At 47.3% G+C, this 25,261-nt stretch overlaps 1 protein-coding gene across 1 annotated transcript; it reads right to left on the minus strand.

Moving 5' to 3' along the window:
- Positions 1 to 21,716: 21,716 nt before the first annotated feature.
- LOC109944935 (uncharacterized) lies at positions 21,717 to 23,517 on the minus strand. The gene has a single exon (XM_020550679.3). It carries the CDS (start codon positions 22,873 to 22,875, stop codon positions 22,399 to 22,401), a length of 477 nt encoding a protein of 158 aa, XP_020406268.1. The 5' UTR covers positions 22,876 to 23,517; the 3' UTR covers positions 21,717 to 22,398.
- Positions 23,518 to 25,261: the final 1,744 nt, after the last annotated feature.

Raw genomic sequence — 25,261 nt, forward strand, 5'->3', positions numbered from 1 at the left:
CCTCGTCCCAAGCAAAATGTTGTGGGAACCAAGTGGGTGTTCCGCAACAAACAAGACGAGCACGGAGTGGTGACGAAGAACAAGGCACGACTTGTGGCAAAAGGTTATGCCCAAGTCGCAGGTTTGGACTTTGAGGAGACTTTTGCTCCTGTGGCTAGGCTAGAGTCCATTCGTATCTTGCTAGCATATGCCGCTCACCATTCTTTCAGGTTGTTCCAAATGGATGTGAAGAGCGCTTTCCTCAACGGGCCAATTAAGGAGGAGGTGTACGTGGAGCAACCCCTGGCTTCGAGGATGAACGGTACCCCGACCACGTGTGTAAGCTCTCTAAGGCGCTCTATGGACTTAAGCAAGCCCCAAGAGCATGGTATGAATGCCTTAGAGACTTTTTAATTGCTAATGCTTTCAAGGTTGGGAAAGCCGATCCAACTCTTTTTATTAAGACTTGTGATGGTGATCTTTTTGTGTGCCAAATTTATGTCGATGACATAATATTTGGTTCTACTAACCAAAAGTCTTGTGAAGAGTTTAGCAGGGTGATGACTCAGAAATTCGAGATGTCGATGATGGGCGAGTTAAGCTACTTCCTTGGGTTTCAAGTGAGGCAACTCAAGGATGGAACCTTCATCTCCCAAACGAAGTACACACAAGATTTGATCAAAAGCTTGGGATGAAGGACGCCAAGCCCGCAAAGACTCCGATGGGAACCGACGGACACACTGACCTCAACAAAGGAGGTAAGTCTGTTGATCAAAAAGCATACCGGTCTATGATAGGGTCATTACTTTATTTATGTGCTAGTAGACTGGATATTATGCTTAGCGTATGCATGTGTGCTAGATTTCAATCCGATCCTAAGGAGTGTCACTTAGTGGCTGTGAAACGAATTCTTAGATATTTAGTCGCTACGCCTTGTTTCGGGATCTGGTATCCAAAGGGGTCTACCTTTGACTTGATTGGATATTTAGACTCCGACTATGCTGGATGTAAGGTCGATAGGAAGAGTACATCGGGGACATGTCAATTCTTAGGAAGGTCCCTGGTGTCATGGAGTTCTAAGAAACAAACCTCTGTTGCCCTATCTACCGCTGAGGCCGAGTACGTTGCCGCAGGACAGTGTTGCGCGCAACTACTTTGGATGAGGCAAACCCTCAGGGACTTTGGCTACAATTTGAGCAAAGTCCCACCCCTATGTGATAATGAGAGTGCTATCCGCATGGCGGATAATCCTGTTGAACACAGCCGCACAAAGCACATAGACATCCGGCATCACTTTTTGAGAGACCACCAGCAAAAGGGAGATATCGAAGTGTTTCATGTTAGCTCCGAGAACCAGCTAGCCGATATCTTTACCAAGCCTTTAGATGAGCAGACCTTTTGCAAGTTGCGTAGTGAGCTAAATGTCTTAGATTCGCGGAACTTGGATTGATTTATAGCATACATGTGTTTATGCCTTTGATCATGTCCTTTTGCTATGTGTTGTTTATTTATGGTGCTCAAGTTGTACATGCACTCCCCAGACCTCACAAGTCCATTGCAAAGTGATGCACATATTTAGGGGGAGATGTGTTACAACTTGACCCTTTGAGACTAACCATGTGCTTGAGTTTGCTTGATTTAGTCTCTAAGAATGACTGAAAGGGAAAAGGTGGACTTGGACCATGCAAGACTTCCACTGCACTCCGATGAGAGGGTAACTTATTCCAAGTTCATCTTTATGATCTTATTGCCTTTTACTCTTAGTTGAAGATTTTTGGTGAGGCAATGGGGTTAAAGGGCCAAAGTTGATCCCGTTTTGGTGCTTGATGCCAAAGGGGGAGAAAATAAGGCTAAAGCAATAAATGGATCAGCTACCACTTGAGAATTTTGAAAAAGTAGAGTTAGAGTTTTTGTTTGTCAAAATACTCTTGTTTGCTTCTTATTATCAAAAGTTAGTCTCTTGTAGGGAGAATGGTTGATTATGGGAAATAGGGGGAGTTTTTGATACTGTGATCAATTTCTATTGGAACAACTCTCTTTATGTCTCTACAAGTGTGTTTGACTTAGAGTTAGAAAATTGAGGTCGATTTGCAAAAACAAACCAAGTGGTGGCAAAGAATGATCCAAATATGCCAAATTTGATTCAAAACAAATTTTAGTTTTCATTTGCATTGATATTGCACTAGTTCTAGTTGCTTTATGTTGTGTTGGCATAAATCACCAAAAAGGGGGAGATTGAAAGGGAAATGTGCTCTTGGGCCATTTCTAAGTATTTTGGTGATTGAGTGCCAACGCAAGTGCTTTTGTGTTGATCTATGCAATGTGGTGGACAAAGTACAAATCAAGTAAAAAGGTATGTTTCTCAGACTTAGTACATTGTTTTAGAGACTAATGTATTGTGTCTAAGTGCTGGAAACAGGAAAATAACAATCGGAAATGTATTGGCTCGAGCAGCCAAGACTCTGCTCAGTCTGGGAGCACCGGATTGTCCGGTGCGCCAGGCTTGCTCAGGCGAATTGGCCGTTCTCGGGAAGAATCTAACGGCGTACGGCTATAATTCACCGGACTATCCGGTGTGCACCGGACTGTCCGGTGAGCCAACGGTCGGCCGGGCCAACTGTCGGATGCGCGATCGGCGCGAGACACGTGGCCGAGCCAACGGTCGGGAGGGGGCACCGGACTGTCCGGTGTGCACCGGACTGTCCGGTGTGCACCGGACAGTGTCCGGTGCGCCAACGGCTCCAAGGCTGCCAACGGTCGGCTTCGCCAAATAAGGAAGGAAATCCGCACCGGACAGTGTCCGGTGGTGCACCGGACTATCCGGTGCGCCAGGCGACAGAAGGCAAGAATTGCCTTCCCAGATTGCTCTCAACGGCTCCTAGCTGCCTTGGGGCTATAAAAGGGACCCCTAGGCGCATGGAGGAGTATACCAAGCATTCCTTGAGCACTCTTGATCACTCACACTCCATTCTTGCGCACTTGTTCGACATTCTAGTGATTTGAGCTCCGTTCTAGTGTGCTAGTCTTTTGAGCTTAAGTCTGGGTCTTGTGTGTGCGTATTTGCTGTGATCTTTGTGTCTTGTGTGAGTTGCTAATCCCTCCCTTACTCCGTGCTTCTTTGTGAACATCTTTGTAAGGGCGAGAGACTCCAAGTTGTGGAGATTCCTCGCGAACGGGATTAAGAAAAGCAAAGCAAAACACCGTGGTATTCAAGTGGGTCTTTGGACCGCTTGAGAGGGGTTGATTGCAACCCTCGTCCGTTGGGACGCCACAACGTGGAGTAGGCAAGCGTTGGTCTTGGCCGAACCACGGGATAACCACTGTGCCATCTCTGTGATTGATATCTTCGTGGTTATTGTGTTTTGTTGAGACTCCTCTATAGCCACTTGGCGATTATTGTGCTAACGCCTAACCAAGTTTTTGTGGCTTAAGTTTAAAGTTTTACAAGATCACCTATTCACCCCCCTCTAGGTGCTCTCAACTTCCCTGGGCTCGGCACGCGGTCGGGGTGGTCGCCCTGGTCGAAGGTGATGGGCTTGTCGGACCAGTCTAGGTAGACTGGCGCCGCCACCTTCACCGAGCAGACCTCCCGACGCTCTTGCTTGCGGTGCCGAGCTAAGGCGTTCGCCACTTGCCCACCGTAGATCATGAAGCAGTCATGGACCTCGGGGAACTCCTCTTCCTTGTGATCCTCCTTCTTGTCGTTGTTGTGGGCTCTGCCACCTTCCGCCGGGGCCCGGCCTTGTGGAAGTAGCGCCGAAGCATAATGCACTCCTCAAGGGTGTGCTTGACGGGACCCTGATGATTGGGGCACGACTCCTTGAGCATCTTGTCGAACAGGTTGGCGCCTCTCGGAGGCTTCCGAGGGTTCCTGTGCTCGCAGCGGCGACAAGGTCTACGTCGGCGGCGTCGCGTTTCGCTTGCGACTTATTTTTGCCCTTCTTCCTCGCGCTGCGCTAAGCGGACGCCTCGGGGACATCTTCCGGCTGGCGCCCCTGAGGCTGCTTGTCCTTCTGGAAGATGGCCTCGACCGCCTCCTGACCAGAGGCGAACTTGGTGGTGATGTCCATCAGCTCGCTCGCGCTGGTGGGAGTCTTGCGACCCAGCTTGCTCACTAGGTCGCGGCAAGTGGTGCCGGCGAGGAACGCGCCGATGACATCTGAGTCGGTGATGTTGGGCAGCTTGGTGCGCTGCTTTGAAAATCGTCGGATGTAGTCCCGGAGGGATTCTCCCGGCTGCTGGCGGCAGCTTCGGAGATCCCAATAGTTCCCAGGGCGCACGTATGTGCCCTGGAAGTTGCCGGCGAAGGCTTTGACCAGGTCGTCCCAGTTGAAGATCTGCGCAGGAGGCAGATGCTCCAGCCAGGCTCGGGCGGCATCGGAGAGGAACATGGGAAGGTTGCGGATGATGAGGTTGTCATCGTCCGTTCCACCCAGCTGGCAGGCCAGCCGGTAGTCCGCGAGCCACAGTTCCGGCCTTGTCTCCCCCGAGTACTTGGTGATGGTAGTCGGGGTTCGGAACCAGGTCGGGAACGGCGCCCGTCGTATGGCCCGGCTGAAAGCTTGCGGACCGGGTGGTTTGGGCGAGGGGCTCCGATCCTCCCCGCTGTCGTAGCGTCCCCCACGCCTGGGGTGGTAGCCTCGGTGCACCTTCTCATCGAGGTGGGCTCGACAGTCGCGGCGGTGGTGCTCGTTGCCGAGGCGACCCGGGGCCACAGGCGCTGTGTCCCGCGTGCGCCCGGTGTGGACCGAGGCTTCCCGCATGAATCGGGAAGTCGCGGCGCGATGCTCCGGGGGGTAGCCTTGCCTTCGGGAGGTAGAGCTTTCGGCCTGTCGTACCACGGCATCCTCCAGGAGATTCTTGAGCTCTCCCTGGATACGCCGCCCCTCGGTGGTGGATGGTTCCGGCATCGCTCGGAGTAGTATTGCTGCTGCTGCCAGGTTCTGGCCGACCCCACTGGAAGCTGGGGGTAGCCTTGCCCTGGCATCGTCGGCGATGCGGTGCTGGACGTCCTGGGCCAGATGACGCACTTCTCCAGCCGGTGCTCGGCCTGCCCACTCCTGCCCGATATTTTGCCGAAGCTGCACAAGGTGTCCTGCTTCCTCGTCGAGCCTGGCCTGCATCTCGCGGATTTGCTCGAGCTGTGCGTCCTGACCCCCCGTAGGGACTGGGACCACAGCTAGCTCCCGAAGGATGTCAACGCGAGGCGTAGGCCTAGGGGGATCGCCGTCCTCCGGCATACCAAGGTGGTTGCCTTCGTTGAGACCCCCTAGATCGACGTGGAAACATTCACAACTTGGGCCACAGTCCTCGTCGTCAAGGCTGTGGCCATCATCGGAGCAATCGGAGAGGTAGTAGTCACATGCGGTCATGAAGTCCTGCATGGCACTGGGGTTATCGAGCCCAGAGAAATCCCAACCAGAGTCGGGCTCGTCATCTTCCTCGGAACCCGGGGGCCCGTAGGTCGAGACGGCCGTCGGTCGGTCCCAGATTGACCACATATGGTACCCCGGAAGGTTTGGATATGCCTTTATGAAAGCGTCCACCGAAGCGGGATTGCTCGGTGGGTCGAAGCTGAATCTAAAAGGCACAGGATGGGAAACAGACGGTACCTCTTGATCGACGGATGGTGACGAAGTCGCGTCGGGGACGGGCTGCACCGTTGTCTCAGGTACGAGGCTAACGCCCAGCAAGTCCTTCGCGAGCGTGTTGGCGTCGTCCGTCTACTTGGGGTTGGCGTGTTGCGGGGAAACGACGCTCATCTTCGTCTCAGACGCGAGGTCAACGCCCGACGTGTCCCCCGCTGGGGCGCCGGCGCCGTCGACTCACTCGACAGCCGACGAGGTGCCGCCTCCTGCTTGGCCATGGCTGCCCCGCCTCCTCCTCCGTCGGCGGGGAAGGTGACGGGACAGACCTGGATGTTGCTCTTCCGCCATGTGGGGAAGACGTCGTCGATTCTACCGCCGGCGGGTGGGCTGACGGCCGCCATTGTCGTTGTCGCGCGGCGGAGGAAGGAGTATCATGTCGTAGCTGCCGTCGAGGGACATGAACTCAAGACTCCCGAAACAGAGCAGCGTCCTGGGCTGGAGAGGTTGCTGGAGACTACCCATCTGGAGCTTGACGGGAAGCTGTTCGTCAACACGCAGCATGCCCCTACCTGGCGCGCCAACTGTCGGCGTTTCGACCCCGGGGGGTCCCTAAACCGACGAGTAAATTGTCGCTGCGTGTCCCAGACCAGATGGGTCGGCGCGAGACGGAACACAAGGGGGGAAACAGTAAGGGGAAACTGCGGCCTCGTGTTGTCCTGCGCCCAGGGCGGATGCGCTTGCAGTAGGGGGTTACAAGCGTTCGCGAGGGAGAGAGAGAGAGAGCGAGAGCCTTATGCGTTGGCCCATTCTCCCGCGCGGCCACCTTCTCGTACGAGGGCCCTGGACCTTCCTTTTATAGATGTAAGGAGAGGGTCCAGGTGTACAACAGGGAGCGTAGCAATGTGCTAACGTGTCTAGCAGGGAGGAGCCAGAGTCCTATGTACATGCCGAAGTGGCTGTTGGAGAGGTGTTGCTGCCCTGTTCATGTGATGTTGTGGCCGTCGGAGGAGCGCTTGAGCCCTGTGGAAGCACAGCTGTCGGGTGCTGTCGGATCCTTGTTGACGTCTCCTTGCTTCCGTAAGGGGCTGAGAACTGCCATTGTCACGGAGCACGCGGGGTGCCATCATTACTTGTTTACCGGGGCGAGCCAGATGGGACGCCGGTCTTGTTCCCCGTAGCCTGAGCTAGCTAGGGGTAGGGTAATGATGGGCCCCCCTGTAGCGTGGTTGGTCCGAGCCCAAGGTTGGGCGAGGCGGTGATTCCTCCGAGGTCGAGGCGGAGTCCGAGCCCTGGGGTCGGGCGAGGCAGAGACCATCGTCCGAGGTCGAGGCTGAGTCCGAGCCCTGGGGTCGGGCGAGGCAGAGACCGTCGTCCGAGGTCGAGGCTGAGTCCGAGCCCTGGGGTCGGGCGAGGCAGAGACCGTCGTCTGATGTCGAGGTTGAGTCTGAGCCCTAGGGTCGGGCGAGGCGGAGACCGTCTTCCGAGGTCGAGGTGGAGTCCGAGCCCTGGGGTCGGGCTAGGCGGAGACCGTCTTCCGGTGTCGAGGTTGAGTCCGAGCCCTGGGGTCAGGCGAGGCGGAGCTTCCTATGGCGCTTGAGGTCGAGGTTGGGTCCGAGCCCTGGGGTCGGGCGAGGCGGAGCTTCCTATGGCGCCTGAGGCCGGACTTGGCGGCTGTCAGCCTCACCCTGACGGGTGGCACAACAGTCGGAGCAGCGCAGGTGGCGCTATTTTCCTTTCAGGTCAGCCAGTGGAGGGGCGAAGTGACTGCGGTCACTTCGGCTCTGTCGACTGAAGAGCGTGCGTCAGGATAAGATGTCAGGCGATCCTTGCATTGAATGTTCCTGCGATCCGGTCGGCTGGCGAGGCGATCTGGCCAAGGTTGCTTCTCCGCGAAGCCTGCCCGAGCTGGGCCTCGGGCGAGTCGAAGGTGTGCCCGTTGCTTGAGGGGACCCTCGAGCGAGACGTGAATCCTTCTGGGTCGGCTGTCTTTTCCCGAGGCTGGGCTCGGGCGAGGCGAGATCGTGTCCCTTGAGTGGATGGAGCCTTGACCTGAATTGCACCCATCAGGCCTTTGCAGCTTTGTGCTGATGGGGTTTACCAGCTGAGATTAGGAGTCTTGGGGGTACCCCTAATTATGGTCCCCGACGACTAACAAATCCACTTGTGAAGAGTTTAGTAGGATTATGATTCAAAAATTCGAGATGTCTATGATGGGGGAGTTGAAGTATTTCCTAGGATTTCAAGTGAAGCAACTCCAAGAGGGCACCTTCATCAGCCAAACCAAGTACATTCAAGATATACTTACCAAGTTTGGAATGAAGGATGCCAAGCCCATCAAGACACCCATGGGAACCAATGGGCGTCTCGACCTCGACACAGGAGGTAAATCCGTAGTTCAAAAGGTATACCGGTCGATGATAGGATCTTTACTCTATTTATGTGCATCTCAACCGGATATTATGCTTTCCGTATGCATGTGTGCACGGTTCCAAGCCGATCCTAAGGAAGTTCACCTTATGGCCGTGAAAAGAATCTTGAGATATTTAGTTCATACACCTAAGTTTGGTCTTTGGTACCCCAAAGGATCCACTTTTGATTTAATAGGATATTCCGATGCTGATTGGGCACAGTGTAAAATTGATAGAAAGAGCACATCAGGGACTTGTCAGTTTTTGGGGAGATCCCTGGTGTCTTGGGCTTCAAAGAAACAAAACTTAGTAGCTCTTTCCACCGCTGAAGCCAAGTATATTGCCGCAGGTCATTGTTGCGCGCAATTGCTTTGGATGAGGCAAACCCTTAGGGACTATGGCTACAAATTGAGCAAAGTCTCTCTCCTATGTGACAATGAGAGTGCAATCCGCATGGCGGATAATCCCGTTGAACACAGCCGCACTAAGCACATAGCCATTTGGTATCACTTTTTGAGGGATCACCAACAAAGGGGAGATATCGAGATTGCTTATGTTAGCACCAAAGAACAATTAGCCGATATCTTTACCAAACCATTAGATGAGAAAACCTTTACCAAACTTAGGAATGAGCTAAATATACTTGATTCTCGGAACTTTGATTGACACTTTGCACACATAGCTCATTCATATACCTTTGATCATATCTCTTTCATTTGCTACGATTAATGTGTTTCCAAGTGTATTTTTATGCTAAGTCATAGATTGAAAGGGAAATGGAGTGTTCGGCGAAGACAAGGCTTCCACTCCACTCTATCGGTATTATTTACCCTTCCCCGTCACTCCGCACCGCTCTCCACTTTGGTATAATCTTCACTCATATTACTTGTACCAATAAGGGAGAAAAGTAAAAAGGGCTCTCAAAAGACTCCGTTTTTGGCGATTAATGCCAAAGGGGGAGAAATATAGCCCAAAGTAAAAGGACCGCACCACCACCAATTTCAAAAGTTTTTAAAAGAAGTTTTCAATTGGCATCTTGTGATGAAAATTTTTAGTAGACATATTTCAAATTGATATATTTAAAGGAGGATTTTTCAATTGGTATCTAAAATATTTGATCCTCTTTCAATTGATAAAACCCTCTTGAACACTAAGAGGAGCATTTGAAACAGGGGGAGAAAATTTCAAATCTTGAAAATGCTTATTGCAATTCTATTTCTATACCTTTGACTATTTACAAAAGACTTTGAAAAGATTTTCCAAAAATATTTGCATAAACAAAACAAGTGGTGCAAGCGTGGCCCAAAATGTTAAATAAAAGAAAGCAATCCATGCATATCTAATGAAAGTATAAATTGGTTTAATTCCTAGCAACCTTTGCACTTACCTTATGCAAACTAGTTCAATTCTGCACTTATATATTTGCTTTGGTTTGTGTTGGCATCAATCACCAAAAAGGGGGAGATTGAAAGGGAAATTGGGTCAAACCTTTTCCTAAATGATTTTGGTGGTTGAAGTGCCCAACACAAATAATTGGACTAACTAGTTTGCTCTAGATTATATATTCTACAGGTGCCAAAGGCTCAACACAAACCAATAAAAAGATCTAAGTTAGGGTTCAAAAGAAAGGAGCAAAAGAAACCGAAGAGAACCCTGGTCTGGCGCACCAGACTGTCCGGTGTGCCACCGGACAGTGTCCAGTGCACCAGGGACCGTACAGGCTGAACTCTTCACCTTCGGGTTTCTGGAGAGCCGCTCCGCTATAATTCACTGGACTGTCCGGTGGGCCACCAGACTGTCCGGTGTGCCAGCGGAGCAAAGGCTAAGAAGCGCAACTGTCGACTCCAACGATTGCCTTCAAACGTGAATAGTGCGCAGACAGTTCGCACATAGTCAGAGCAGCGCCAGAAGGCGCACCGGACAGTGAATAGTGGTTGTCCGGTGCGGCACCGGACTGTCCGGTGTCCCAAGCTGTCATAGCTCCAACGGTCGAAACCGTCGGAACCCAATTGGTTGGGTGACGTGGCTGGCACACTAGACAGTGTCCGGTGGGGCACCAGACTGTCCGGTGTGCCCATCGACAGCAGCCCTCCCAAAGGCTGTTTTGGTGGTTGGGGCTATAAATACCCCCAACCACCACTATTCAAGGCATCCAAGTTTTTTAGACTTCACATTCAATATAAGAGCTAGTGCAATCAATACAAGACACAATTCAATAGAATCAAAGCCTCTCCAAGTCCCAAATCCACTCCAAACAAATAGTGACAAGAGAGAGAGTTTTGTTCGTGTTCTTTGAGCTCTTGTTCTTAGATCGCTTTCTTCTTCCCCATTCTTGTTCTTCAAAGCACTTGTAATCAAAGCAAGAGACACCAAGTTGTGGTGGTCCTTGTGAGGGGTCTAGGTGATCCGTTTGATTAAGGAGAAAGCTCACTCGGTCTAGGTGACCGTTTGAGAGAGGGAAAGGGTTGAAAGAGACCCGGTCTTTGTGACCACCTCAATGGGGACTAGGTTTGCAAGAACCGAACCTCGGTAAAACAAATCACCGTGTCATCCGCTTCATTTGCTTGTGATTTGTTTTCTCTCTCTCTTTCGGACTTGGTTTTATTTCTAATGCTAACTCCGGCTTGTAGATTATCTTTTAAGTTATAAATTTCAGATTTGCCTATTCATCACCCCTCTAGGCGACTTTCACAGTGCACCTGATACGGCCCATCTACAAAAGACATCGTAAGCACAAGAGTAAGAATAGAACTATGAGACCAAAAAGTAAACAGAAAGAAAAGTGAGACAAAACTTTTGAGATAAGTAAATAACATAGAGTTGGTCAAGATGACCAACTTTTGAAAAGACTCTAAGGTCAAGGTAAGAATAAGGGTCCATAGTCCTTAGGTCGACCATTCTAGTCTAGGTTAGCGGTCCTACAGTCAGCAAAGCTTTCATGCCACTTATGTCACACCCGGTTTTGAAAGGTAAATCAAATGCGAACCATGTACGTGTCAGGATTAGAACTCACGTACACAGCGATTACATAATTAGACATTATCACACAATGCTCGAAATAAATAGCGGAAAGGTACTTTAATTACATCAAGATGTCCAAGACATCCACAAAGTCTAATACATAGCCACAGTGTTCAACATTAATATCAAAGTGCGGAGAAACGAAACGTAGAAGATAAGCCTACACAGGCAGCTGACTAGGGGTTTGCCACCAAATTTTAGTAATAAACCCAGTTATTACCCAGGAGTACTCCCTCCAAGAGGAAATACCAGAGATCAAAATTATAACCATCATTGCTAATCATCATAATAAAAATAACCAAAGTTCTTCTAATCAAAGAGGATCCCAAGGCTGCTCTTAACCGTGAGCACGACTGTTATACCAGTTTCTAACACTCTGCAGAGGTTGCACACTTTACCCACAAGTCGTGATTCCCATTCTGCCCGGGGTTCTAGCCTCCCCATTGATCACTACCAAGGTGACCTAGCAGGGTATCACTACGTAGCCTTTATAAAGATTCCCCCAGAGGTCATAGTCGTCCGTTAGGTTTCTTCAGTTTGATAAACACAGTACATCTCCCCAAAGGAAGGGTGACTAACAAAACCAAATCAAAGAACCTCTGCAACCAGCCTCAGCAGAGCAAGTACTATGCCCGGACCCCATTGACGGCCCTACGGCGAAGCCAACTACTCCTCTGGTTCCTCTAATTAATCAGCTAAGGGCATCCCATTTCACCCTCATGGTTGCACTGTTATCCTAGGTTATCACTCCCCAAACAGGTCCTTACGGAGAGGTACTCAGGAAACAGCCTGAGCCCCCTAAGATAATCACAAGAACCTCATCGGGATAACATCATCGTATCATAAATAATCACATCATGTTCATTAATTAAGTTTAACCAATAGCATAAGCTAACCATGATTAACCCAAAAAGGTAAACAAGGGTAAGGTAAATACAGACTAGTCACTCCTTAAGTTTCAATAATGTAATGCGGGACAGTGAATTATAAAGTAAAGTAGGACATGATAGGTCTGAGGACACTTGCCTTCACCAGGTTGTTGCTCAGAGGGATCTTCGGCAACTCACTCAGAAACCATGAGCTGCTCGTTGTCTAAATAAAGCGATCATACATTCAATACATTTGGAAAGTACAAATGAACAGCACATCAAACATGTACAAACATTGGAACACAACTCAAAAGATGTAGTATTAAATAAAGGAGAATGAGGTCAAGTTATAAAATAAACTAATCCTAATTAGGAGTTAATTACTCTCTAAGTATTTGGAACATACCTAAAAAGGTAAAGTAGTAATTTAAACAAGAAAGAGATTTAATCATAAGATGGACTAATCTCATTTAGGAATTTGATTATTCCTTAAGTGTTATCCATAATTACATAACCTAATTCTATTCATTTCATTGAGACCTAAAAGTTAAACCAAAAATGAATTCATGTAATGCATGTCACTAATCTCACAAGATTAAATATATTTTAACTCCTAGGGCTTTCATTTTATTTATTTCATTAAATAAATAAATTAACATATACATTAATCTTGTATCCTATGTGTAAAACTAAAGTTTACAGACCATAGCTGATCATAATTTATTTGAACAGAGAATAATTTTATGAACATTTTGCAATTTGAACCACTAAATTTGGAGTTCATATGAAAAAGATATGAAATAAACAAGTTTTGAAGTTTAAAATATGAAATTAGGGCTAAATCTGTGATTAAATAAAAGCACAGGGGGCAATTTAAAACAAACCAGGGGTCTTCACGCTAAAACCAGGATGGCGGGTTAATTTCCTAAAAGTCGAGAGCCTCTTAAGTAAAACGCACACGTGAAGGGGTACGGGGTAACTTCAACCGTCGGATCAGAGATCAACAGTCAGGATTAGATCGCGCGCGCGGGCAGAGCAAGAGAGAGGGCGAGGGGGTTTGGCTGAGGGCGCAAGTGAGCGAGGGGAGGTGGGCGAGCAGGGTGCGGGGCTCAAAAGGGGCACGGGCGCGGGGATGTGGCCGGAGAACGCGCAGATGTGGGTGCGTCCACGGCGGGCGATCGTGGGCGAGAGGTTAGGGACAGCTGACAGGTGGTGTCGGCGGGACAGAGAGGGAAGCGAGCGCTCGGGCGAGAGAAACGGCGCCGACAGGCCTGGCCCACGGGTAGCGAGAGAGAGAGAGGGGGAGATAGGGCGCGCTGGAGTTGGCGCCGACAGGCGGGGCCCGCCTGTCAGGCACCGACGACGCGCGGGCGCGGGCTTAGTGGGCCAACTTGGGCTGAATTAGGTTTTCCATTTTTTAGGGAATTTCTAATTGCTTTTCTATTTATTTTCTCTAGGGTTTTTAATTCAAATTCAAATCAAGTTTCAAATTCCAAACAAATCAACCATGTGCAACAATTAAAAGAATATTTCGGGTTCACCATGATGCAACATTTCATGACTCACATGTTTTGCCAAAAATAAAGTAAATACTCCCTCACTAATTAAGCTAACTGAAAGGGAAATAGGGTTTAACCTTTTTCTATAAATGATTTTGGTGGTTGAATACCCAACACAAATAATTGGACTAACTAGTTTGCTCTAGATTATATATTCTACAGGTGTTAAAGGTTCAACACAAACCAATAAAAGATCAAGTTAGGGTTCAAAAGAAAGGAGCAAGAGAAACTGAAGAGAACCCTGGTCTGGGCCACCGGACTGTCCGATGCACCACCGGACAGTGTCCGGTGCACTAGGGGACGTACAGTCTGAACTCTTCACCTTCAGATTTCTCAGGCGTCGCTTCGCTATAATTCACTGGACCGTCCGGTGTGCCACCGGACTGTCCGGTGTACCAGCGGAGCAACGGCTATCCCGCGCAACGGTCATCTGCAAAAGCGTGAACAATGCGTGAACAGTGCGCACATAAGTCAGAGGAGGTGTCAGAGGCGCACCAGATAGTGAACATCACCTGTCTGGTGCCGCACCGGACTGTCCGGTGCGACATGAAGTCAGCGCTCCAACGGTCAGAATCTTTAGAACCCTAACGGTTGGGTGACGTGGCTGGCGCATCGGACAGGGTCCGGTGGCGCACCGGACTGTACGATGCGCCCATCAACAGAGAGCCTCCTAACGGCTATGTGGTGGTTGAGGGCTATAAATACCCCCCAACCACCACCACTCAAAGCATCCAAGTTTTTCAGACATCTCATTCAATACAAGAGCTAGTGCAATCAATACAAGACACAATTCAAAAGAATCAAAGCCTCTCCAAGTCCAAAATCCACTCAAAACTCCTAGTGACTACAGAGAGAGTTTTGCTCGTGTTCTTTGAGCTCTTGTTCTTGGATCGCTTTCTTCTTCCTTATTCTTGTTCTCTAAGTGACTTGTAATCAAAGCAAGAGACACCAATTGTGTGGTGGTCCTTGTGGGGTCTAAGTGACCCGTTTGATAAGGAGAAAGCTCACTCGGTTTAGGTGACCGTTTGAGAGAGGGAAAGGGTTGAAAGAGACCCGGTCTTTGTGACCACCTCAACGAACACTAGGTTCATTGGAACCGAACCTCGGTAAAACAAATCACCGTGTCATCTTATTTATTTTCTTGGTAGATTTGTTTTCCCCTCTCTCCCGGACTTAACTTTTATTCTAACGCTAACCCTGGCTTGTAGTGTGCAAGTTTGAAAATTTCAGTTTCTGCCTATCCACCCCCCTCTAGGAGACTTTCAATTGGTATCGGAGCCTGGTACTTCATTAGAGTTTAACAACTCGAAGTGATGTCGGGAGATCACGCCAAGAGGGAGATGGAAACAGCCACAAGCCACGGGAAGGCTCCATCAAGGGAGTCCGGCACCAAAGGAAGGGAGGAATCACCTCCCCGCGTCAAGTCACACCGGAGTGGCGACAAGAAGAAGAAAATGAAGAAAGTGGTCTACTATGAGACCGATTCTTCGTTGCCCTCCACCTCCGGCTCCGACGCTCCGTCCATCAATTCTAAGCGCTATGAGCGCAAGAAGTTTAGTAAGATCCCCCTACGCTATCCCCGCATTTCCAAACACACTCCTTTACTTTCTGTCCCATTAGGCAAACCACCGGTTTTTGACGGTGAAGAATATTGTATGTGGAGTGATAAAATGAGGCACCATCTAACCTCACTCCACGCTAGCATTTGGGACATTGTTGAGTTTGGAGCGCAGGTACCATCTGTGGGTGATGAAGGATATGATTCGGACGAGATCGCCCAAATCCAACACTTTGACTCCCAAGCAACTACTATACTCCTCGCCTCCTTGTGTCGAGAGGAGTATAATAAGGTGCAAGGGCTAAAAAGTGCCAAAGAGATTTGGGATGTACTAAAGACCGCGCATGAAGGGGATGAGGTGACCAAGATCACCAGCGGGAGACGATCGAGGGGGAGCTCGGTCGATCCCTCAACCAAGGAGAGGAGCCACAAGCCATGTACAACCGGCTCAAGACCTTGGTGAACCAAGTGCGCAACCTCGGGAGCACAAAATGGGATGACCATGAAATGGTCAAGGTTATTCTAAGATCACTCGTTTTCCGTAATCCTATGCAAGTTCAATTAATACGTGGTGATCCTAGATATAAGCTAATGTCTCCCAAGGAGGTTATAGGAAAGTTTGTGAGCTTTGAGTTGATGATCAAAGGCTCCAAACAAATCGTCGAGCAAGGCGCCACCTCCACACCCGAGGTACAACCCGTCGCATTCAAAGCAATGGAGGAGAAGAAAGAAGAGTCTACATCAAGTAGGCTCCCCATCGACGCCTCCAAGCTCGACAACGAGGAAATGGCGCTCATCATCAAGAGCTTCCGCCAAATCCTCAAACAAAGGAGGGGGAAGGATTACAAACCCCGCTCCAAGAAAGTATGCTATAAGTGTGGTAAGCCCGATCACTTTATAGCTAAATGTCCTATGTCAAGTGATAGTGACAGGGGCGACGACAAGAAGGGAAAGAGGAAAGAAAAGAAGAAGTATTACAAGAAGAAGGGCGGTGATGCCCATGTGTGTCAGGAATGGGACTCCGATGAGAGCTCCACCGACTCCTCCTCCGACGAGGATGCCACCAACATCGCCATCAACAAGGGACTCATTTTCCCCAACGTCGGCCACAAATGCTTCATGGCAAAGGACGACAAGAAAAAGAAGGTACAAGCTAGAACCACTCCCAAGTATACTACATCTAGTGATGAGGGTAGTTCTAGTGATGATGAAGATAACTTGCTTAGTCTTTTTGCCAACCTTAACATGCAACAAAAAGAAAACTTAAATGAATTAATAGGTGCTATTCATGAGAAGGATGAACTCTTGGATAGCTAAGAGGAATTCCTGATTAAAGAAAATAAAAAGCATGTTAAGGTGAAGAATGCTTATGCTCAAGAAGTAGAGAAAAATGAAAATTTGACTAAGGAGCTTAGCATATGCCATAACACTATTTCCAACCTTAGCACTGAGAATGTTAGTTTAATTGCTAAGGTTGAAAAATCAAATGTTTGTCATGATTCAATTGTCAATCTTAAAAATGATAATGCTAGTTTAATTACTAAGATTGATAAATTGAATGAATCAATTGCTAGCCTTAAAACTGAGAATGAAAAATTAATTTCTAAGGCTAAAGATTTGAATGTTTGCAATATTTCTATTTCCAATCTTAGAAATGAAAATGTCATGTTACATACTAAGATTGATGAATTAAATGCTTGCAAACCCTCTACACCTACTGTTGATCATGTCACTATTTGTACTAGATGTAGAGACATTAATGTTGAAGCTATTCATAATCACCTAGCTTTAATTAAAGGACAAAATGATCACATAGCTCAACTAATTGCTAAAATTAATGAGCATAAAATTGAAAATGAAAAATTTAAATTTGCTAGAAGCATGCTCTATAATGGGAGACGCCCTGGCATCAAGGATGGCATTGGTTTTCAACAGGGAAGCAATGTCAAACTTAATGCCCCCAAAAGATTGTCTAATTTTGTAAAGGGCAAGGCTCACATAGCTCAGGATAACGAGGGTTACATTTTATATCCTGCTGGTTATCCTGAGCACAAAATTAGAAGAATTCATGCAAAGAAGTCTCATAATGTTTCACATCATGCTTTTATGTATAAAAATGAGGCTTCTAGCTCTAAGCAATCAACCCATGTTAAATTGCCTAAAAAGAAAACTCCTACTGCATCAAATAAACCTAATGTTTCATTTAAGACTTTTGATGCATCTTATGTGCTAACTAACAAATCAGGCAAAGTAGTTGCCAAATATGTTGGGGGCAAACACAAGGGCTCCAAGACTTGTGTTTGGGTACCCAAGGTACTTGTTTCTAACGTGAAAGGACCCAAGACTGTTTGGGTACCTAAGAACAAGGCCTAAAACTGTTTTGCAGGTTTATGCATCTGGGGGCTCAAGTTGGATAATTGATAGCGGGTGCACAAACCACATGACAAGGGAGAAAAGGATGTTCTCCTCCTACGAGAAAAACGAAGATCCCCAAAAAGCTATCACATTCGGGGATGGAAATCAAGGTTTGGTCAAAGGACTTCGTAAAATTGCTATATCACCTGACCATTCCATTTCCAATGTTTTTCTTGTAGATTCTTTAGATTATAACTTGCTTTCAGTTTCTCAATTATGCAAAATGGGCTACAACTGTCTCTTTGCGGATATAGGTGTTACTGTCTTTAGGGATGTGATGATTCAGTAGCATTTAAGGGAGTATTAGAGGGTCAACTATACTTAGTTGATTTTAATAGAGCCAAACTCGATACTTGCTTAATTGCTAAGACTAATATGGGTTGGCTCTGGCATCGCCGACTAGCCCATGTTGGGATGAAGAATCTTCACAAGCTTCTAAAGGGAGAACACATTTTGGAACTAACCAATGTTCATTTTGAGAAAGACAGGGCTTGTAGCGCATGTCAAGAAGGAAAGCAAGTTGGTACTCACCATCCACACAAGAATATAATGACAACGGACAGGCCACTGGTGTTACTCCACATGGATCTATTCGGCCTGATAGCTTACATAAGCATCAGCGGGAGTAAGTACTGTCTAGTAATTGTGGATGACTATTCTCGCTTCACTTGGGTATTCTTTTTGCAGGAAAAATCTCAGAACCAAGAGACTTTAAAAGGATTCTTGAGACGGGCTCAAAATGAGTTCGGATTAAGGATCAAGAAAATAAGAAGCGACAATGGGACGGAGTTCAATAACTCTCAAATTGAAGGCTTTCTTGAGGAGGAGGGCATCAAGCATGAGTTCTCTTCTCCCTACACACCTCAACAAAATGGTGTAGTGGAGAGGAAGAATAGAACTCTACTAGACATGGCAAGGACCATGCTTGATGAGTACAAGACTCCGGACCGGTTTTGGGCTGAGGCGATTAACACCGCCTGCTACTCCATCAACCGACTCTACCTTCACCGAATCCTCAAGAAGACATCATATGAACTCCTCACCGGTAAAAAGCCCAATGTTTCATATTTTAGAGTCTTTGGTAGCAAATGCTTTATTCTTGTTAAAAGAGGTAGAAAAACAAAATTTGCTCCTAAGGCTGTAGAAGGCTTTTTACTTGGTTATGACTCAAACACAAGGGCATATAGAGTCTTCAACAAATCCACTGGATTAGTTGAAGTTTCTTGTGACATTGTGTTTGATGAGACTAACGGCTCCCAAGTGGAGCAAGTTGATCTCGATGAGTTAGATGATGAAGAGGCTCCGTGCGTCGCGCTAAGGAACATGTCCATTGGGGATGTGTGTCCTTAGGAATCCAAAGAGCCTACACAAGCACAAGATCAACCATCATATTCCATTCAAGCATCTCCACCAACTCAAGATGAGGATCAGGCTCAAGACAATGAAGATGAAGATCAAGAGGATGAGCTACCTCAAGAGGAGGACAAGGATCAAGGGGGAGATGAAGTTGATCAAGACAAGGAAGATGATCAGGGTCAAAGACCGTCACACCTAAGAGTCCACCAAGCGATTCAAAGAGATCACCCCGTGAACTCCATCCTCGGCGATATTCATAAGGGGGTAACCACTCAATCTCGATACGCTCATTTTTGTGAACATTACCCTTTTGTGTCCTCTATTGAGTCATACAAGGTGGAGGATGCACTAAGAGATTCAGATTGGGTGTTGGCAATGCAAGAGGAGCTCAACAACTTCATGAGGAATGAGGTATGGCATCTTGTTCCACGTCCTAATCAAAATGTTGTAGGTACCAAGTGAGTATTCCGCAACAAGTAAGATGAGCATGGTGTGGTGACAAGGAATAAAGCCCGACTTGTGGCCAAGGGATATTCACAAGTCAAAGGTTTGGATTTCGGTGAAACCTATGCACCCGTAGCTAGGCTTGAGTCAATTCGCATATTACTTGCCTATGCTACTTACCATGGCTTTAAGCTTTACCAAATGGACGTGAAAAGTGCCTTCCTCAATGGACCAATCAAGGAAGAGGTCTATGTTGAGCAACCTCCTGGCTTTGAAGATAGTGAGTACCCGAATCATGTCTATAAACTCTCAAAGGCGCTTTATGGGCTCAAGAAAGCCCCAAGAGCATGGTATGAATGCCTAAGAGATTTCCTTATCACTAATGGCTTCAAAGTCGGTAAAGCCGATCCTACACTCTTTACTAAAACTATTGCAAAGGATTTGTTCGTATGCCAAATCTATGTTGATGATATCATATTTGGGTCTACTAACAAATCTACTTGTGAAGAGTTTAGTAGGATAATGATACAGAAATTCGAGATGTCTATGATGGGGGAGTTGAAGTATTTCCTAGGATTTCAAGTGAAGCAACTCCAAGAGGGTGTGGCAGAACCTCCCAAGTTATTGGGCCCAGATGCACCTGTCCTTGTCTCAAAGACCTCAGACAGCTATGCATGTGCACCAGATAACTTAACAGGATCCGTCCGATTGCCCAAGGACATCGGATAAACCACTTACAACCAGAACCGCGGGATTACGTAACACAAATCACACACACAACATTTTTGCAGCGGAAATCTTATTACCAAATTTTACAGGTTATAAAATAAATTTACATTATTTTATCGGAGTGATTACAAAAGTATAAGTTTGAAATATATGCTAGCTCAAGTGACCATCCTCAATAAGAAGTATAGAAGAAGTACTTAGACTTATAAGAAGGCCGAGCCCACCGGCACTTAACACCATCAACAACAGCACAAAGTTAAAACCTGAAAAACAACAGGGAATAAAACCCTGAGTATGGAATTACTCAGCAAGTCTTACCCGACTAAGGAAAAGACTCTCAAGGGTATGCTGGATAAATAGGAGTCAAGGAGAGGCTTTAGCAAAAATCAACTTATATTTTTGCAGAAGTAGCTTACTAAAGTGAGTCCTTACTTTCAATCTTTTAACGCCATATTAAGTATTAATAGACTCTATTTGCATCTAGTCTAATTTCAACATCTCATTAATACAACATCATTTTTATCCATAGTGTTCACATCCTGACTTTAGGTTGTAGAAAAGTGACCAAGTCTTCATAACCGCGAAGGTACGGCGATCCGAATCGATTATACTCAGCTGAGGATCTCCAATCACACGACATATGTAGCACTTAACCCTTGCATATGTCAACCCGCCACCGGGGTTCTTAAGACCAGATCAGGTTCATGCAAACCGAGAGCACAGATACACCACCGTCCAGCCTCTTGCCACGGAGGGTACACGCTACTCTCGCCACCGCTCCACGCCCATTTCGTGTTATCTTATTCTGGCCTTAGTCTGCCCGAGGCAAGGCTTACCCATGACGAGGCATGTGACCAGTTAAAGGGTCCTCGGTCAGCACGCCTACATACGCATTAATCCTTAACCAACCTGGGTAGAACATCACCTGTTCCTAACCCAAGTCTCAATTTAAGTATTTCCATCCTTAGGATTGTGTCTGTTCCTTAGGATGAAAGAGCATCACAGGGAACTTTGCAGTAAGATCCCACTATTGCCCCAATGAAAATATTCTTGTAGGTAGAAGTCATCCTCTCCCGGGTTAGACTGAGGACAACCTCTATCCACAAGATCTAAGCAAGGCTAAGCATTTTTGTAAATCATATTTTGATACTTCACAGAAGTATTTATAAAGGTATGGATATCAAGGAAAGCAATGCATCAAAGGGTTCCAAGCAACTCCTATGAACCTAATGCACATTTCACTAGACTTAAAGTGTGCGAAAAGTATTTAAAAACACAAGGAAAGGGGTTGCATGCACCAGGGCTTGCCTGGGTAACACTAGGTTAGTGTTTGTTAGACGATGTCCACTTGACGATCATCTTTGTCCTAGCACTTGATCAGGCAGGTTCGTTCATCAGCATTACCATGTGGAGTAGCCCGCGCTTGGGGTCGACTTGAGTCATCTTCCGCATCACGTGATTAATTATCGCACCTGAATGAAATGCATTATGCATATGAATGCATATAGACAGGAATATCAAAACCCATAAATAGTGTTACGCGATGACGAATTTAAACACCTAGCGGCGAGGCGTTGTACAATTTTGTACGGAATCACTAGTTATTAATATACGACTACACGCAACAATTACGCTTCTCGAACCTAACGCAAACATCACGAACAACAAACTATACACAAGAAATACAATTAACTTAATCACAACTTATCAGTTAATTAATTAAATTCTAAACTAATCCCTTGCCTTATAAATTATACATCTTTATAAGTGATTAAAATATTTTATCATCACACATGCCTACCAAAATTCTACTTGGTACATTAATTCAGCTAATTGACCGGAATAGCGAAATAACTCGCTATAACTGAACCTGGCTCGATAATCGCAAGAACTGCGAAGTCGACGAGAGTTTCGTGACTTACGCAATTTATCGAGCACCTTAATGAGCATCGCACTAGCACATTAATTTATTCATCGATCAAACTATTCTGAATAATTTATCAGCTTACCGTTTCCACAGCTGACACGAATCCGCGAGATCGGTAGCGATTTTCCGATCCAGGCAATTGGTTGAGCGCTTGGGGAAAATCGCGCTGCTAACTTCGTCTTCACTCGATTCTTGGGTTTTCTTGGGGATGCACGAACGACGACGACCTTCGATTGAAGTCTGGGGTAAGCTGGTGAGGTGAGGATCGAGCTGGGATGACGTGTTTGACGACTCGACGGCAAACGACGAGATCGACGACGCGATTGGAAATTAAAGCCGAGCGAGTCGAGAGGGCACGCAAGCGAGCAGAAAACCGCGCGAGCACAAGACAGGGAAAACCACGGGACGGGCTCGACAACACTTGGCTCATGTCTCTTTTTTTGTCGAACACCTAGCGGACGTTGTGGGACTTCGCTTGCTTCATCGACACACGCAAATCACTCCACACCGGAGGCAGTAGCAAGGTAATGACGAGACGAACAGAGCTATGCAGGTTCTAAGGCGTCGAGCGCTGCGGGGAGAAAAACAGAACACGGCCATGGGCGACCACCATGGTCGAGAGCTAAGGGGCGCAGCCAGGCGAGCACCAAAGACGAGCCAGGGACCACGGAAGAGGGAGCAGCGGCGCTCGCCAGCGAGCCGGAGCACGAAAGACGCGGCCACGGCTGGAGAGGGGCTCGGCTGGGAGCTTCTGCGAGCTGGAGGGAGCAGAGGAGATGGGGAGGGACGCGACGCTGGAGAAGCAAGGCGGGCGCGCCATGGGGAGTGGGCGGACTGAGGCCGGGACCAGGGGCACGGCGCAGAGGGTAGGCCGCGGCGAGGTCCGAGCGAGCTGGGGCAGAGACGTGTGCATCAGGGAGCCGTGCGGTTGGCCGTGGAGATGGGCAGAGGGACTCGAGCAGAGGGAGGAATTTCGGCTGGGAAGGGAAATCCGAGCAGGAGCTGCGACGGTGAGGCTCCATGGCGAGCCGGGCGAGCAGGGGGAACCAGCAGCGGGCGCAGCAGGGAGCCGGCGCGCCATGGCTGGAGCACAAGCGAGCACAAACCGAGAGCAGGGTGCGGCGGATTCTAGGCAGGGTCGAGGAGATGCTGGGGAGGAGCCGAGCACCAGTCACCGGAGCAGGGAGAAGCTACCGCCAGAGACTGAGAACGAGCGCTTGGAAGCCATGGCTACTACTCCGACGGCTAGAGAAGAACACCAGGGCGATGCGTAGATAGAAGAGCAGGGCAGGGGCGCTCGGCTGAGAGCAGAAGATGAACACCGCGGTGGGATTTTTATCCAGGGTGGCCGAGCGGATGGGAGCGAGGCAACGGCGGTGAGATTTTTCACTTGCGCGCGTAGAGATAATACCGACGACTGTAGAAAAATCAGAGAGAAGGCAGCTCGAAAAATCAAGGAGAGGGAAGAGATATGGCCAACGATTGAAATATCAGAGGGAAAGCGGTAGCCGTGAGAAAAATCAGGGATAGAAAAAAAATCTTCATCTGCCATGCGATAGGAACGTGATGATTTTTCTCTTTCTTTTTTTTAAGATTCATTTTCTTATTTTTTTTCCTTTAACAAAGAATCGCAGATATTTTTACAATCACGATTTTTAGCAATGTAAAATGGGTCGGCAGTAATTGTGACCGTTGATTCGATTCAAAAATCTGATAAATTTACCTGCGGTCTGAACGTCTGATTTCACGGCCATAGATAATTTACCAGCGAGTCGAGACTCACATTTTGGATCCTCATACGCGATTTCACGGTTGACGAATGGGAACCGAATTATTTGTATCGACAACCATAGTCGACGAGTTCTGACTAATTTGTTCGGCGTGATTCGACCGAAATTAGCTGAAACCCGATCCACCATGTATACGCGATTTCGTCGCCCAAAACAGGGTGCGGACGGATAAATTGGATCGTAGCCTCGCGCAAGATTTCGCACGATTCGAATTATTTTACCCCGAGCATTTTAGTTGTCGAGTTCAAAATTAATTGGCCTGGGATAAAATCGTCCGAGTGGGTCAAGCTTCCAAATTTCGTATTCGCGCGAGCGATGAGTTTAAATAATCACCGGATGCATGGATTTTTAGAACGACAATGTTCCGACCATCACGAAAATTTCGGAAGAGCCCGAATAGATAAAAATAAAAACGATGTCGCACTCGCGATAGATGGAACAGATGCGATATAAAAATCGCGATAGGCGAAGAGGATTAAAATTTAGTATCTGTTTTATCCACTGATATTACGTGCTTAAATCCATACTCGTTGTCGAGCGGAATATAAACACCAGGGGTGTTACAACCCTCCCCCCTTAAAAGAATCTCGTCCCGAGATTCGGAGCGAAAGATTTTTAAGAGTAGAGAAGCATGTAACCCATATCCATATCAGCGATAATCATGAGACAGTTCCGAATAAAGGCGAGTGCCTCAGGATGTTGTTTCTCTAGTGGACATAACATGTATCGTCTTAGGCTAACTTATAACTGTCCACCACTAGAGACGATGCCTGCCAGAGGAACACATAAGGTTCCATGTGCGCAGTTTGCTTTTTTCTGATGACACTGTATTATCTGAGTCTGTTGAGCGAGCGGCAGATACGCGACTTTACCCAAATAGAATCAGATGCAACCTCTTGGGTAAAACACACAGAAAGAGGTTTACCAACAAGGGATCACGGTAAGTTCATAGCACACGAGACGAGTGTGAATGTCGAATAACATCACAGTTAACTCGTGTTGGCCAGAGAATCCAAGTCCAAAACAATGATAGAGGTTCGAAAAATCACCAGCGAAAGGATTTTTAAATGCTGACTTCATAACCAATCCATGTTATCCATCACTAGGCATAGCTCGACTTGATCACACATGCTGGAAAAGCACACGTGAGGCGATCGAGGCATGACTAGAGCGATAATTTGGTGGTGATTAGTCGATTTTAACTTAACTTTTGTGAATACTTTCTTTAGAGTGGGTTAGACCAAAGTGAGTTCAGGCAAATCGATAAAACGATCTCTAAACTCAACCTTTGTTCACTGGGCAGTTACAAGTTAGTAAAACCAACTTGTTGAACTACATTTGACATTGAGCAAGTCCTCTCAGTACCATCGGTAAGCCAACGGTCGAGAGCTCACATTCGCTAGCAAAAGGTCATGCATTTGGGTAGAAATCCATTTGGTCATGTTGTTCATCCATTTCTTCATGCGAGATGAATTATCCACTTGGTTAGGGAATACATGGATTAAATAAGAGAGCGAATGAACAAACTCCTGCATCTCAGTAGCAGGGGAAATAGATCTCCATTTTGAGAGCTAATCAGCTGTTTTCCCACACTAAAAAGCTCCAAGGCTTCACCTTT

This window comes from Zea mays, chromosome 3 (genome assembly GCF_902167145.1).
Source record: "Zea mays cultivar B73 chromosome 3, Zm-B73-REFERENCE-NAM-5.0, whole genome shotgun sequence".
Taxonomy (NCBI): domain Eukaryota; kingdom Viridiplantae; phylum Streptophyta; class Magnoliopsida; order Poales; family Poaceae; genus Zea; species Zea mays.